The sequence below is a fragment of the Mandrillus leucophaeus genome, unplaced genomic scaffold, assembly GCF_000951045.1.
Source record: "Mandrillus leucophaeus isolate KB7577 unplaced genomic scaffold, Mleu.le_1.0 Scaffold765, whole genome shotgun sequence".
Taxonomy (NCBI): domain Eukaryota; kingdom Metazoa; phylum Chordata; class Mammalia; order Primates; family Cercopithecidae; genus Mandrillus; species Mandrillus leucophaeus.
Genome location: NW_012108308.1, coordinates 362,456 through 377,285, shown reverse-complemented (window position 1 = coordinate 377,285; position 14,830 = coordinate 362,456). Strand labels below are relative to the sequence as shown.

The 14,830-nt window shown below is 52.5% G+C and overlaps 1 protein-coding gene across 3 annotated transcripts; it reads right to left on the bottom strand.

Moving 5' to 3' along the window:
- Window positions 1–3,212: 3,212 nt before the first annotated feature.
- On the bottom strand, window positions 3,213–6,319 carry C1QA (complement component 1, q subcomponent, A chain). 3 transcript variants are annotated; one of them, XM_011966572.1, is made up of 3 exons: window positions 6,124–6,319; window positions 5,051–5,220; window positions 3,213–3,983 (listed from the first exon to the last, which is right to left on the bottom strand). In XM_011966572.1, the coding sequence occupies exons 2-3, from the start codon at window positions 5,211–5,213 to the stop codon at window positions 3,409–3,411; spliced, it is 738 nt and encodes a 245-aa protein (XP_011821962.1). In that variant the 5' UTR covers window positions 5,214–5,220; window positions 6,124–6,319; the 3' UTR covers window positions 3,213–3,408. The 3 variants fall into 3 exon arrangements, with proteins under 3 accessions (XP_011821962.1, XP_011821963.1, XP_011821964.1); XM_011966573.1 differs by lacking the exon at window positions 6,124–6,319 and adding an exon at window positions 5,966–6,064; XM_011966574.1 differs by lacking the exon at window positions 6,124–6,319 and having other exon boundaries at window positions 5,051–5,229.
- Between the last annotated feature and the right edge of the window lie 8,511 nt (window positions 6,320–14,830).

The window sequence follows — 14,830 nt, the reverse complement described above, 5'->3', positions numbered from 1 at the left end:
CCTCCTCGCCTGCTTCCTGGGCATGCCCTGCCTCTGGGCTTGGAGCCCACCATGGCTGGTGAGGGGCTCCCCATCAGGACCAGGCCAGCAGAGCTGAGAGGCCCTCTCTCCTCTCCCTCTTCTCCTCACGTGAGATTCTAGGGATGAAGGGGCTGTCAGGCAGTAGCAGGGCTTCAGCCTCCACCCCATACCTGCCACCTGTGTCCGTTGGTTCCCCCTCTGTAACATGGGGGCTTCTGACAGCTCCAGGCCAGTGGCTGGGATTCGGTGCACAACACACGTGCGATGCCTTGTCCCGTGCCAGGCATGGGCAGGTGTTCAGAGCTCTGCCCCTGCCTCGCTGAGGAACCCTCAGGGTCTCAGTCTCCCTTTCTGTGTCTCCACCCTGTGCTGTGGGGCTGCAGAGAGTGTGGGGTGAGTTAAGGGACACGAACGCACTTGGCCTTAGGAGTCCCTGGCGGGTGGAAGCCTGGGATGAGAATAAATGATGGACACATGCATTAAGGGGCTGGGGGCCACCCAGCCTGACGGCACTGGGCGTCTGTCTTCCCTCTTCACATCCTCTGCGCCTGTGTCTGGCTTGTCCAGCAGGTGGCAGCCTCGGCCCACACTCAGCCCTCCCGTGCCCCGCCCACTTGGCCCTGCTCTGGGCTGCTCCAGTTCATTCCCCTCCTGGAGGGGCCAGAGATTTTGCACTGGTGTAGTGGGTGGATGGTGGGGTATGGGTAGGATATAGGGTAAGGGGGTGGTCGGGCACTCCCTGCACATCCCGTTTATCTAGTCTGGCCTTTACTGCCGCTGATGGGGCCTCCACCCCTGGCATTTTCTTTGCATGCCCTAACCCTGTGGGGTCAGGCAGCCGTGGTTCAGCCCCAGGGCCCTTCCCCTTTCTGGCTGTGTGTCCTTGGGTGGATGTCCGCTGTCTCTGAGCCTCAGTGTCCACATCGATTTTGCTGGGATTAAATACATCAATGGCCGTGGAATGCCCAGCACATAGGTGCCTGAAGACCCGTCTCTTTTCCTGGCGCTGGTTAAACAGTGTGTGTTCTGAGTGGGCGAGGCGGGGGGAGAGCAGGGCCGAGCTGACTCCGGACGGGAGCTGAGGGGCTACCCTGAGGCTGTGCATGGAGGGTTCGCCCTCTCCCTGGGCCCTCCTCACTTCTTCCCGACCCCCAAAGGCTGTTGGCAGAGCAGGGACAGTCCGAGGAGAAGGTCTTGTATTTTAGAGGTGGATACTCAGGTTGTGCACTCGAGGACCGCGAGGCCATTTGTGTGTCAAGTGGTGGATGGGAGGGGCAGCCCTGTATTTCTGAGGCTGGCCCTGTGAGAGTTTGAGCGTGTGTGTAGGGAGGTCCGTGTGGGAAAGAACGCAGGCGTTCTGAGGCTCAGGCACGCTGGAGTGAGGAGGATGTGTGTGCCTGGGTGTCAGGAGTGTGTCTGGGACACCTGCGGAAGACAGAGAGAACATGCGATAGTTCATGGATGTTACTTGTATGTCTGAGGCAGGGGCTGTGTGCTATGATGGCTCGTGCCTCCCTGAGTGTGTCTGTGGGTGTGAAGGCGTAACTGGTGTGTGTGTGTGTGTGTGTGTGTGTGTGTGTGCAGCACAAAGATAAACCCAGCTTCCTTTGAGAAACTGCGTAGGGCATTGAACATTTTCAGATCTGAACTCCTGGCCTCCTTATTTCTCCCGCGTTCGAGGGACAGGATGGGATTTGCTGCTTTGTAGTAGCTTCCAGAGAGACAAGTAGGGGCCTGGAATGCACTGTGAGCATTCAAGACTCTCCCAGCCCCCAGCCCGGGCGGAATGTCCAGCAGGCAGCAGAGGCAGCAGCCCCAGTCTCCACACCTGCCGGGTGGAAGCCCAGGGCTGGACTCAGGAAACCTAGCTTCAGGAAGCACTGCTGAGCGCCCTTGGGCCAATTGCTTCCCCTCTCTGATTCCTGCCCCTGCCTTCTCAATACAGGGTTGGAAAAGCACCTGTGTGATGCGTCAAGTGCTTCATAGAAGTCGGGGAAGCTGGTGAGGGTAGTGGTTAAACACAGGCTTGGGCATCAGTAAGACTTGGGTTCAAATCTCAGCTCCTTCCCACCCCCAAACTTTTTTTTTTTTTTTTTTGAGAGATGGAGTCTTGCTCTGTCACCCAGGCTGGAGTGCAGCGGCACGATCTCAGATCACTATAACTTCTGCCTCCCTGATTCAAGCAATTCTCCTGCCTCAGCTTCCCAAGTAGCTGCGCCACTACAGGTGTGTGCCACCACGCCCAGCTAATCTTTGTATTTTTAGTAGAGACGGGGTTTCACTATATGTTGGCCAGCCTGGTCTTGAACTCCTGACCTCAAGTGATCTGCCTGCCTTGGCCTCCCAAAGTGTTGGGATTACAGGCCTGAGCCACCGTGACTGGCCCCCAGATCCTCCCCTTAGATGCTGATTTGCTGATTGATGCCTACTCCTTGCAGCCTCAGTTTCATCATCTGTAATGTAGGGCCATCATACCAGACCCAGAGCTTGATCATAAACATTAAATAAAATATAATAATAGCAAAACTTCCATAGTCCTTATTAGAAACCGAGCACTGCTCTACAATTTTCATGTATTAAGTCATTTAATCCTCCCAATGACCCTTTGAGGTGGGCGCTATCATCAGTCCCACTTTCCTCAGATAAGGAAACTGAGATTTCAGAGCTTGTTAACATGCACATGATTAGACATCTACTAAGTGGTGGCATCAGGATTCAAACCTGGGTAGATGAGGCTGCTAGGACCTGCTAAACACATTGTGTGAAATACTAAGAATGGGCTGGGCGTGGTGGCACACACCTCTAATCCTAGCACTTTGGGAGGCCGAGGCTGGCAGATCACTTGAGGTCAGGAGTTCGAGACCAGCCTGGCCAACATGGTGAAACCCCTTCTCTACTAAAAATACAGAAAATTCACCGGGCATGGTGGCAGGTGCCTGTAATCCCAGTTACTTGGGAGGCTGGGGCAGGAGAGTCGCTTGAACCAGGGAGGCGGAGGTTGCAGTGACCAAAGACCACGCCATTGCACTCCAGCCTGGGTGACAAGAGCGAAACTCCATCTCAAATAATAATAATAATAATAATAATAATAATAATAATAATAAGGACAGGCCTGTTTCTTAAGTACTGGATCGTTATCATTCTTAGGCCTCCCTCTCAATGCCCCGAGTAGCAACTGAAGCTCAAGTTCGGCAGACACAGACACAGATGTTTATTCCAGGAAGAGTTCTAAGAAACGAGCTGTCTTAGAGCATGTGTCACGGGGGCAACCACCTGGGGCTCTCGGAGCCAGCCCCCTCCCTTCAGCAGCTGAAACAACAGCACCCCCATTTTACAAAGCAGAGCATGGAAGCCAGAGAGGTGGGGGGGGAGGGGTCCTTCCTGGACTCAGGTGGACGGGAAGATGAGGAAGCCGCTGAAGACGCTGTCAGCCTCAAGACCATGGTAAATGTTACCCTTTCTGGGGTCTTTTTCGACCCAGACCTGGTCACCCCGCTGCAGCTGAAGCACCATGCCCCCTGACACCACCTGGAAGAGCCCCTTGTTGGTGGTGTCACAGAAGCCCAGGGAGCGTCTGACCTGGCCCCTTGAGGAGGAGACAATGGACAGGCAGATCTCCCGCTCAGACACCACCTGGAAGGTGAAGTAGTAGTAGCCGGGTACAGTACAGACGAATCGGCCCGAGTGGTTCTGGTACGGCTCTTCCTGGTTGGTGATGACCGTGTCGAAGATGACCACGTTGCCCCCCATCGGTGGGTTCCGCCGAATGGCCGAGAAGGCCGGCCGCGGCTGGTCCTTGATGTTTCCTGGGTTGCCCTTGATACCTTTAATTCCTGGGATGCCACGGTCCCCGAGGGGGCCACTGGGCCCTGGGTAGCCCACCTTGCCGGGGTTTCCAGAGGGCCCGGGTTCCCCCTGGTCTCCTTTAAGGCCTTGGATGCCTGTCCTGATGCCAGGGGCCCCTGTGGGGAGAAATACCAGATTGGGAGTCAGAATCCAATGCCTACCAGTCCTCAGGGAGAGAGCTGGACCCCCTGAGTCTATGGGATAAAGGGCAAGGAAGCACCTGGGCCTTCAGGACATCAATTCTGACTAGCTGTGTGACTTTGGGCAAGCGTCTCAACCTCTCTGAGCCTCCGCTTCATCTGTAAAGTGGAGAGAAGTGTGAACAGGCACTTGGGAAGATGTCAGGTTCTGGGAAATGCATGGCACTCTGGCTGCTCTGCTGTGCTCCTGCACAAGGCTGAGGACTCCATACCCCTCTGGGGGGCACTGGCCTTGACTTCTTCAGGTTCGAGGACCACATGTAGGATGCCCGGATGCAAATTATTGCAAATGTCTATGTGATCCTTCCGGTCTGCTCTGGACTAGGAGGCCTCGGGGGATTCCATGAGACTCCCTTTCCACTTTGGTCAGGACCTCCTCCCTTTTCCATCACCCCCGGCCTTTCTTCTAGAATTCGAGAGTTTCTGAAGCCTAGAGGTGCTGGGGAGAAGGAAGCAGGGACCGTGTTGGGGGTGCTGGAAGGAAGCGAAGGGTCAGTTGCGGTTATTTGATCCCTCTCTCTGTGCCAGGCAGCGTTATTTCTCCATTTTACAGATGAGGCCACATAGGCTCAAAGAGGGCCGATAATTTGCTTGAGGTCACACAGCAAGGCAGTGGCTCCTGAGTCTAAACTCTGGGTCCTCGTTTTTCTGTTAAGAGAACCGTGAGCAAGCACTCAGCATTGCTGCCAGAACTTTCACATTCACTGCTCAAAGGGAGCAGAGGGAGTCATTCTCCAGAGGGGGAAGGTGAAGCCGAAGAAAGGGGACCCAGGCAGTAAAGGGGGAGTGGAGAGGCCTGAGGACATGGCCTAGGGAGAAGGCTAGGCCTCCCTTAGCCCCTGGGGCCAAGTGCAAACTTGAGAGGATTCATGGGGCATTGGGGGCAGACGGGCTCCCGATTCTCAGTGCCACCCCAAGCCTTCGCTCTGGAGGCCAGGCCAGGCCAATGTCCAAGGGGCTAGGTCCTGAGGGAGAGTGCTTACCAGGCTCCCCTCGCTCCCCCTTGAGGCCTGGCCGCCCCGGTCTGCCGGGTCTTCCTGCCACCCCGTTCTTCCCGTCTGGTGCTCGGCACACATTCTGGGTCACAACAGAGGCCAGCGATATGGCCAGCACACAGACCACCAGCCATCCCTGGGGGCCTTCCATGTTGTCCCTGTGGAGACACGGGAGGGCCTGGACAGGCTGGACATCACACTCACACCCAGCTCACACCCTTGAGTCCCAAGCACACAATGCTATATGCACAGCCCTCCCCCAGTGCACATGCTCCCTCCGGGGCTCTCAATGTCCACTCTCAATCCAGCGCCAGGGACCCCACACATATACACAGAACCACAAACTCACACACATCCACACATGTAACCAAGCACACCCACATCATCACACATTCACACAAACACAGTCTCTCATACATGCACCTACAAAACACAGTAGGCAAACTCGGAAATCCACTAAACCCCCCTAGACACACAACTGATACCCAAATAGACTCTGTCCCTCACTCACACGGACACACACATTCATACACTCCCACAGGTGATCGATTTCATTGAACAAATGTGTATTGAGCGCCTGCTCCTTGTTTAATTAACACTGGCTCACCCAGATGGTGGAGCTGTGCATACACACAGGAATTCACAAACGCTCAACACCACACCTGCTCACTCTTCTGCATGCTCCGCGCCTTTCAGTATCCACCTGAGCACGGGAGGCTGGCTGCCCCCACAGTCCCCTCTGCTGGGTCCCACTGCCAGCTCTGGCACCCCAGGCTTTTCCTTCTTTGTGTTGGGGGGCCAGGACCCAGGAACCCTGGTCTTACATTCAGTTGCTGGGTCTAACTCATCGCCTTTCACCCTCCCTCAAGCCCCGGCTCAAGGAGTTAAGTTCCCTCCACTCACCCATTCTGGGTTCCTGATCAGCACTGCACTCCCATCCCTATCCTAGAATCAGCCACAGTTATTTCCCTCCCTCCCTGCCTCAGTTGCCCAGCCTACTGGACCAGCTCCCCTGGGTCCCGGAACTCCGCAGCCCCCTCCCTCTGGGACTCTGGCCTCACCTGCCTCCCGTTGTGAACTCCAACTGGATGCTCCTGCCCTCTGCCCAGGGACCCTGTGGGCTGCCCAGCAGGAGTGGCGCCAGGCTGTGGCCAAGTTTCACATCCCTTCCCACTTCCCCTTCTCCAGACCTGCCCCCTGAACTTCCCCAGGGGCCAGAAGCTCACCAGGGACATTTTGAGCAGACTTCAGCAAGACATTGGATGTCCTGCCCCAGCAACAGCTAGTGTGGGGGTGGGGGCAGTGAGGCCAGTGCCTGTGAGGACATGGGGTGGAGGCCATGCAGGATGAGGCTCTGAGAACCAGAGAAGCACAGAACACCAGAGCGGAAGGAATCTTTAATAAAATCTGTCCCTTGTAGGACTTTTCATGATTATGAAAGTGACACGTAATTCATTGCCAAAAGCTTGGAAAATACAAAGAAGAAAGAACAGTGCATTGGTGAGAAGGAAGCACAGCAATCTGTTTCTAGACTTGCTGCTTCCTAGTTGCATGTCTTTGGGAAATTACTTGACGTCCTGGGCTCTCAGTGTTATCTGTACATTGGGAACGAGGTTCTATGTCATCCGATTATTGTAACATTTTAATGACCTACACATACAAAACACTTGGCACATGGTGAACACTTAACCACTAACTTTTGCCAACATTTAAAAAAACAAGTCTGGATGCTTTGGCTTGCGCCTGTAATCCCAGCATTTTGGGAGGCCAAGGCAAGCAGATCACTTGAGGTCAGTAGATCGAGACCAGCTGGCCAACATGGTGAAACTCCATCTTTACTAAAAATTTAAAAAATAGCCAGATGTGGTAGCATGCACCTGTGTAATCCCAGCTATTAGGGAGGCTGAGCTGGGAGGATTGCTTGAGCCCAGGAGGTTGAGGCTGCAGTGAGCTTTCATCTTACCACTGCATTCCTGCCTGAGAGACAGAGCAAGACCCCATCTCAAAAAAAAAAAAAAAAGATGACAATGGCAGGCCATCTGGAATGGCTGCTGTCATCACACTGGCTGCGGTAGGGAGGCACGACCAGGGCTGCATGCTCCATATAGCCAGCGGGAGCTGGGGACAGTGGGAACCCCATCCTCCTGGGCACCTCTGCAGCTGCCAAACCACTGCTGAAGACCCAGGCCTCCTGCTCCATGGAGCAGGCGGGGGCCCCCGCCACCCCCCATGCAGCTACAGCTGCCTAAACTGTAGCTGTGGACCCAGGCATCCCTGCACTCCTGGGGGCCCAGGAAGGCACCCCACCAACCATTGCAGGCTCAGAAGTGCCTGCTCCCACTGCCTGGCTTCTCTCTGCTCTTGGCGCCCACTCTGATCTTGGCGCAAAGCTGGTGCTGAGCCTGGGTGCTGTCGCAGCCTGCCTGAGTGTGTGCATGCTCTGGGAGGTGCTAACACACTAGCCCCCTGCTGCCTTGGCCCCCTCCGGACTTTGGGCACTGACTAGCATGGAAGGAAAGCCAAGGGGAAACTGAGGGCAGCTCAGTGCTGACCTGTAGGTGCCCTTTGGCATGAACAGCCTGGGTACCATGAACAGTAGCAGGAGACAGACAGGCTTCTGGGGGAAGGGGATGGGTCCCTGGTGAGGCCAGGGAAGGCCTGAAGGCTGGGGGCCAGGCTGCCAGTCCCACAGTCCAGAGTGGGAACTTGTGGTATCTTTTCTGGGCTTGCCTATGGCCACCCATGGACCAATCAGTATGCACTTCCTCCCCTCTGAAGCCCGTGAAAGCTTCAGGCTCAGCCAGAGCTGAGCAGACATTGGGATGACCAGCTGCCGAGAGGAGCTACCCGCTCCAGGGCCTCCTCTCTGCTGACAGCTTCAGAGACGGCAGAACAACGTGTCTGCAGAAAGGAGCTTCCCACTCCAGGGTCTTCCCTCTTCTGAGAGCTGGGAAGTCGACAGGTTGACCTGCCTGCAGAGAGGAGCTTCCCATTCCAGGTCTCCTCTCTGCTGGGAGCTGAACACTTGTCAGGACACCCTGGCTGTGGAAAGGAGCCGTCGCCTGAGGGAGGTCTGCAGGAGGCTGCACTGTTCTATCGCTCAATAAAGCTCCTCTTCTTCTTGTTCACTCTCCACTTGTCTGCATACCTCATTCTTCCCGTTTGCAGGATAAGAACTTGGGACCCATCAAATGGTGGGGCTGAAAGAGCTGTAACACAAACAGGGCTGCAACATGCCCCTTGCTTGCCATGGTGTGAGTGAAGAGAAGGAGAGAAGAGCTGCGGCCCTTCGGGGAACCCAGACCTGGGAGCTCCCCAAGCCAGGGCTGTGACTCCCTTTTTGGGGCCCCGTGGTTCCTGGCATCTCCAAGCTTCTGGGTGCCACCGTGTTCCCTGGTGCCAGCCATGGAAGCTGCTTGTGGTGTACCTGGTTTAGCCACAACCTCTCAGAGAGCTGGTGCCCATACTGGCACCTGGAGCTGTTCACCCCGCTGCAGCAGCCGGCATGTCTGACTGTGTGCAGTGGCCAGACCCCACGTTCACTCACACACCCCTCACTGTTCCATCCCTGACTTGCCCTGGGCAGATGTGCAACCCAGGCTGGTAACGTGAGCTGGGTGCAGCCTGCCAGGTGGAGTGAGTGAAATGAGCCCAGTGGGCCTGAGCAAAACTTGGGCAAAGGTGCCACCAGTCACAGAGGTTTCCGGCCAGAAAAATGACACCCCAAAGATCCCGTAACACCATCTCAAAAAAAACAAAAAACAAAATCCAGCAGTGAAAACCTGTGAATTCTACTATATAGAGATAATTGCTGCTAATGTTTGAATGGATCATCTAGCCTCACTCATATTAACTGACGGGGTGCTCATTACCTGTCCGCACAGCACACTGCTTCATTGGTGGCTTGGACCTTGAGAATGCTTTTTTTTAGATAGAGAGGCTCTGTCTCTCCCAGACTGGAGACAAATGTGTTCAGGCCTGGGCTGACCACATCTGTCTGCTTCTTCTCATGAGTATGTTTTTGTTTGTTGGTTTGTTTGTTTTTTTATTTGTTTTCTGAGAATTTTGCCAGAGGCAGGAGGAGGAAAAGAGGAGGAGAGAGGAGATAAGGGAAAGCTGTTGTAAGTGGGCAGATGAAGGGTTTTCCAGCTTTGGGGACTTCTTTTTCATTTGCAATCTTATGTGGCATCTGATGTATGTCAAACAGATAAAAATGGGGATACTGGGCCAGGTGCCGTGGCTGAAGCCTGTAATTCCAGCACTTTGGGAAGCCGAGGTGGGCAGATCACGAAGTCAGGAGATTGAGACCATCCTGGTGAACACGGTGAAACCCCGTCTCTACTAAAACTACAAAAAAATTACCCGGGCATGGTGGCGGGCACCTGTAGTCCCAGCTACTCGGGAGGCTGGGGAAGGAGAAAGGCGTGAACCTGGGAGGCGGAGCTCGCAGTGAGCCGAGATTGTGCCACTGCACTCTAGCCTGGGTGATAGAGCAAGACCCTGTCTCAAAACAAAACAAAACAAAAACTGGGGATACTGGGTTGAAGGGTGGGGGCCCAGAGCTCCTCCTGACAGCCCCTCCCATGCTCCCTGGATTCAGAAAGTTCATAGAGCTGGACTCTCACCTGCTCGGCCCATACCTAACTCGCAGTGTGACCCTGGGCAAGTTATCTCATCTTTCTGAACCCCACTTTCTCCATCTACCAAGATGAGGGAGTGGGTGGGAAGCGGGAAGACTGCCCCAAATGATCTCTAACATCCCTTGCAGTATCCATCTTCCTCTTCTTCTTTTTCTCTTTTTTTGAGACAGAGTCTCACAGGCTGGAGTGCAGTGGCTCGATCTCGGCTCACTGCAACCTCTGCCTCCTGGGTTCAAGAGATTCTCCTGCCTCAGCCTTCTGAGTAGCTGGGATCACAGGTGTGCATGCACCACCATGCCCGGCTAATTTTTGTATTTTTGGTAGAGATGGGGTTTTGCCATGTTGCCCAGGCTGGTCTCGAACTCCTGACCTCAGGTGATCCTCCCATCTCGGCCTCCCAAAGTGCTGGGATTACAGACGTGAGCCACCACGCCCGGCCCAGTACCCATCTTCTTTGACTCCATTGCATCAGCCTCGCTTGTCTGCCAGAGGAGTTAGAAACGTGATACGCCCGAGCCGGAAACACAAGCCTCACGTGCCCTATTTTACTCTGAAGACACACAGGACTAGAGACAAAAAAAGACTTGCCCAGGGTCACACAGACAGGGGCGAGCTGGCAAGAGGATACCGTGAAAAGCTTCCTGAAGTGTCGTTTTCAAAATATTGAATACCCAGTTCCTATAGAAATACAGTGTGGGAATGTGTCAGTGTCTTCTTGTAGGTTGTTAATGGAGGAACCAGCTGGGTGACAAAGCTAGTTCAATGGATATGGAAAAAAAATATATGTATACCTGTATATGGAAAGAGAGAGAGAGTCAGTTAAAACAACAAGAATTCTGGAATATTCATAAGATTGCTAAATTAGATACAAAAACTGGTTAATGTTCTATAGGGCAGTACAATCAACATATCGGGGCTATCTTCTCTATGGAAAAGAAATCATTTGCATCTCTACCAGACAAAAATAATTTGCAACTTATCAGTTTTCTACCAGTTAACAGCTATCTTTACTGAATCTGGGCTTTAATCAATAGTAAATAATAAGTCAAGTCAAGTGACATTCCCCTAGAGTGTCAGATGACCCTTAGGAGGGCTTGTTAGATACAGCTCTCATTTGACTTTGAAAGGACACCGGTTATCTATTTGCCTTATTTCCAAGTGTTGGATGATTTTACTTATCAGGCTGTTGCAAGAGTATAAACACTTCCCAAGAAATAAAAGACATCGATACTAATGTACATATCATTAGTGTGAGAAGTGAAAGGGTCAGCAATGGCCCTGTGCATGTCACAACAGGGACACCTTCAGGCGGAGAGGAAGGGCATATTCTTCCATTTCTCCAGAGCCCAGACTCCTAGACGGGAGGCAGATGTGGGGAAGAGAGGAGATTCCTAGCCATGCTTGCACCGTCATGATCCATGAGGTTCAGTCTCAGAGTGGGGTCAAAGGTCAAATAAATAACCAAAAAACAATTTTTAAATGACTCGAATTCTTTATGGCGGAGTCACATCCCATTCAAGGGTTGGGTTGCAAAATCAGCACACGAGGCAAACATTGTAAATGGTGGAAAAATACCTTCGAACAGCGTCACGTGAAAGACTGTATTACCGTTTCACAATGGACTTTTGCTGTCAGTTTTGGCTCCAGCAGTAGAACAGATTTCTTGTTCTTCAGTTGAGTACCAGTTGGTTAAGATTAACCAACTTCCCCATCACTCACACACAAAGGAATTGAATCTTCGGAGACTGGAGCCACCCTCGGAGGTGAGGTGTTTAGATCGTGAGGGGTTCACAGGAGCTGAGGCAGACTTGGGGACAGCAGATCTCTCCCAGCCATGGTTCTTCCAGAAATAGGCTCTTAGAAGACAATATCCCCTGGCTGGGCATGGTGGATCATGCCTGTAATCCCAGCACTGTGGGAGGTTGAGGAGGGTGGATCACCTGAGGTTGGGAGTTCGAGACCAGCATGACCAACATGGAGAAACTCTGTCTCTACTGAAAATACAAAATTAGCCGGGCGTGGTGGCACATGCCTGTAATCCCAGCTACTTGGGAGGCTGAGGCAGGAGAATTGCTTGAACCCGGGAGGTGGAGGTTGCAGTGAGCCAAGATCGTGCCATGCAATCTTGTCTAGGCAACAAGAGTGAAACTCCGTCTCAAAAACAAAAACAAAAACAAAAACAAAACCTGCCTCACTTAAATTGCAATTTCTAGTTGTTTCTCTCTTGGAGTCCTATTAGGCAAAGTGGAGATACTCAAGTGTGTATATAATGTGACTCTGAGGTTCTTGTATATTTCTTTTAAAAAATGAGGCGTAATTTGCACAGAGTAAAATGTGCACATCTCAAGCACACAGCTCAGTGGCTTACACCTGCACGCACAGGCCCTCTACTACCACTCGGATCAGAGTGCGGAGTATCCATCTCCCCAGCAAGGCGGCCGTGCCCCTCCGAGTCAACAGTGCTCCCCTCCACCCACACAATAACTGGTGTTCTGCTCTCCATTGGTGCCTTCTGCCTGTTCTTGAACTTCGTGTCAATGGAATCAAGCAGCCTGTGCTCTTTTGTGTCTGGCTTCTTTTGATGAACATGCCAGTGAGATGCATCTGTGTTACCGTGTGTCAGTTCGCGTGGTATTGCTGAGTGCTATTCCATTGCACACGCAGTATCACACTTTGTCTATCCCTTCTGTTGGTGTGGAATTTGGGCTATGATGAATAAAACTGCTAAGAACGTTCTTGTGCAAATCCTCTGCTCCACCCAGCCCTGTGAACAGATACACTCACTTCTCTGCTGTACGTTTGAACACCAAGAAGGAGGCGTACAGTTGACACCAGTGCTCTTTGCTCTCTTCCATCCACTCCTCCAGACATCTGTCTCCAACTTCCTGTCTCCACCAAAAAAATAAAAATCCCCCGGCCCCTCTACCCAGAGCCACTGTTCCTCCTTCTCCCCCACTCTCCTGCTCTCTGTTCTTTATTATGGAGATTGTCTTAGTCTCGCCTTTCTTGCAAAATCCTCCTTCTGGGCCTTTTGGGGTCTATCCTTCCATTATCTGTCCCCACCACCCAATAAGATCAGGGTTCCATTAGCAAGTGGTTGGGGGAGGCGTTTGGAATTGGGGAGGGAGCTGTTGTGCGAGAGAACGGCCATGCGTTGTCTGTGCACACTCTTTATTCTTCACTTTTCTTGGCAGATAAAAGCACTTCTTGGATTATTTTATGAAACGCAGAGGGGATTGTAAACAGCAAATCAGTTGTTGTGGAGATGGAGGCAGCGTGTGTTCAAATTCAGTGTCTGTCTCTCTTTGGCTGTGTGATCTTGCACGAGTAACCTGCTGTGTCTGGGGCTCTAACACGTCACCTGTAAACTGGGAATGATGACCTCAAACTATGCGAGGCTTCCAGGTAGCAGTGTGGCTGGTCTCTGGCACACAGTAGGTGCTTAACACAATGTCTTACCTCCTCCTACTCTCACCTGGCACTCAGAGGGCCGGTGCATGAAAGAAAATGTGGAAAAAAAAAAAAGACAAAAAAGATTTATTGCGGGGGAGAGTGAAGAAAAATAGGAAGAAATAAAGCCCCCCCAGATGGAAGCCAGCACCCTGAATGCCCACGAGGGAGGCAGCCCAGCCTGGAGGGGAACAGGGCGGAGCTGCTCTGGAGACGTTCTTCACAGGCAAATACAGCCAGAAGCCACCAGGCAGGTAAGATGTAAAAAGATTAAGAGGATTAAGAGAGAATTTGGAAAACAAACAGATCGGCCTGTGGGAGCCAACAAGGAGGTATTACCTCCACCTTGTGAGGGCTGGGCCTGACGTCGAGGTTGCTGGGAGATGCTAGCTTCCAAGGAGCTCACATAGGCACGAGGGTCACAAGAGAGCAGCTAGGGAGAGCCCGGAGTACAAATGATCTCCATCATCTGCCCATCACCGGACCTGAAATTCCCCCTGTGAGGAATTATTTCCACAGGGTAAGCATTGTCCTCTCTGGGGTGTTTTGAGGTTGATGCTGCACCGTGGTGTGCTTGCAAGATGTTAACAGGCTCTTCCTTGTGAGCCCTACTGAATAATGCTGGACTTCCTACTGGGTGCTTAATACACGACCTCACTTCATCATCAGAATCCCCGGGGAGGTGGCATGGTGACAACCCCTTTTACGGATGAAGTAACTGAGGTTCAGAGAGGGTAAGTGACTCACACAAGGTCACACAGACTGTAAATGGAATAGTTATTTCTTTCTTTCTTTCTTTTTTTTTTTTTTTTTTTTTGGCATGGAGTCTGTCTCTGTCGCCCAGGCTGGAGTGCAGTGGCATAGTCTCAGTTCACTGCAACCTCCGCCTCCTGTGATCAAGTGATTCGGGTGCCTCAGCCTCCCGAGCAGCTGGGATAACAGGCTCATACCACCACACCTGGCTTTTTTTGTTTTGTTTTGAGATGAATTCTTGCTCTGTTGCCAGACTGAACTGCAGTGGCACGATCTCAGCTCACTGCAACCTCTGCCTCCTGCATTTAAGCAATTCTTCTACTTCAGCCTCCCAAGTAGCTAGGACTACAGGTGTGCACCACCACACCTGGCTAATTTTTTTTTTTTTTTTTTTTTAGTACAGACAGGGTTTCACCATGTTGGCCAGGATGATCTCTCCATCTCTTGATCTCATGATCTGCCTGCCTCGGCCTCCCAAAGTACTGAGATTACAGGGGTGAGCCACCGTGCCCGGCCTAATATTTTCTATTTTTAGTAGAGACGAGGTCTCACCATGTTGGCCAGGCTGGTCCCAAACTCCTGACCTCAAGTGATCCGCCTGCCTTGGCCTCCCAAAGAGCTGGGATTTCAGGCGTGAGCCACCGCGACTGGCCTGGAATAGTTATTTCTACCACATTGGGTTACCTTCCTGAGAGTGTGCCATTGGCATCCGCCCTACAGATTGGGGTCTGAAACAGCAGTCCTGAAAGTGATGGGGAGGAGCACGAAGGAGATGAACATGTTGAGTATGGGGACTCCGAGGGCGAGATCTGCCAGCTTCACACATTTACCTCCCTCGTGCCAGGCATTTAACATCGTCTCACTTAATTGACACGGGATCCTTACGGGGTAGTATTTTGGTTCATTTCCAAATATGAAACACAGG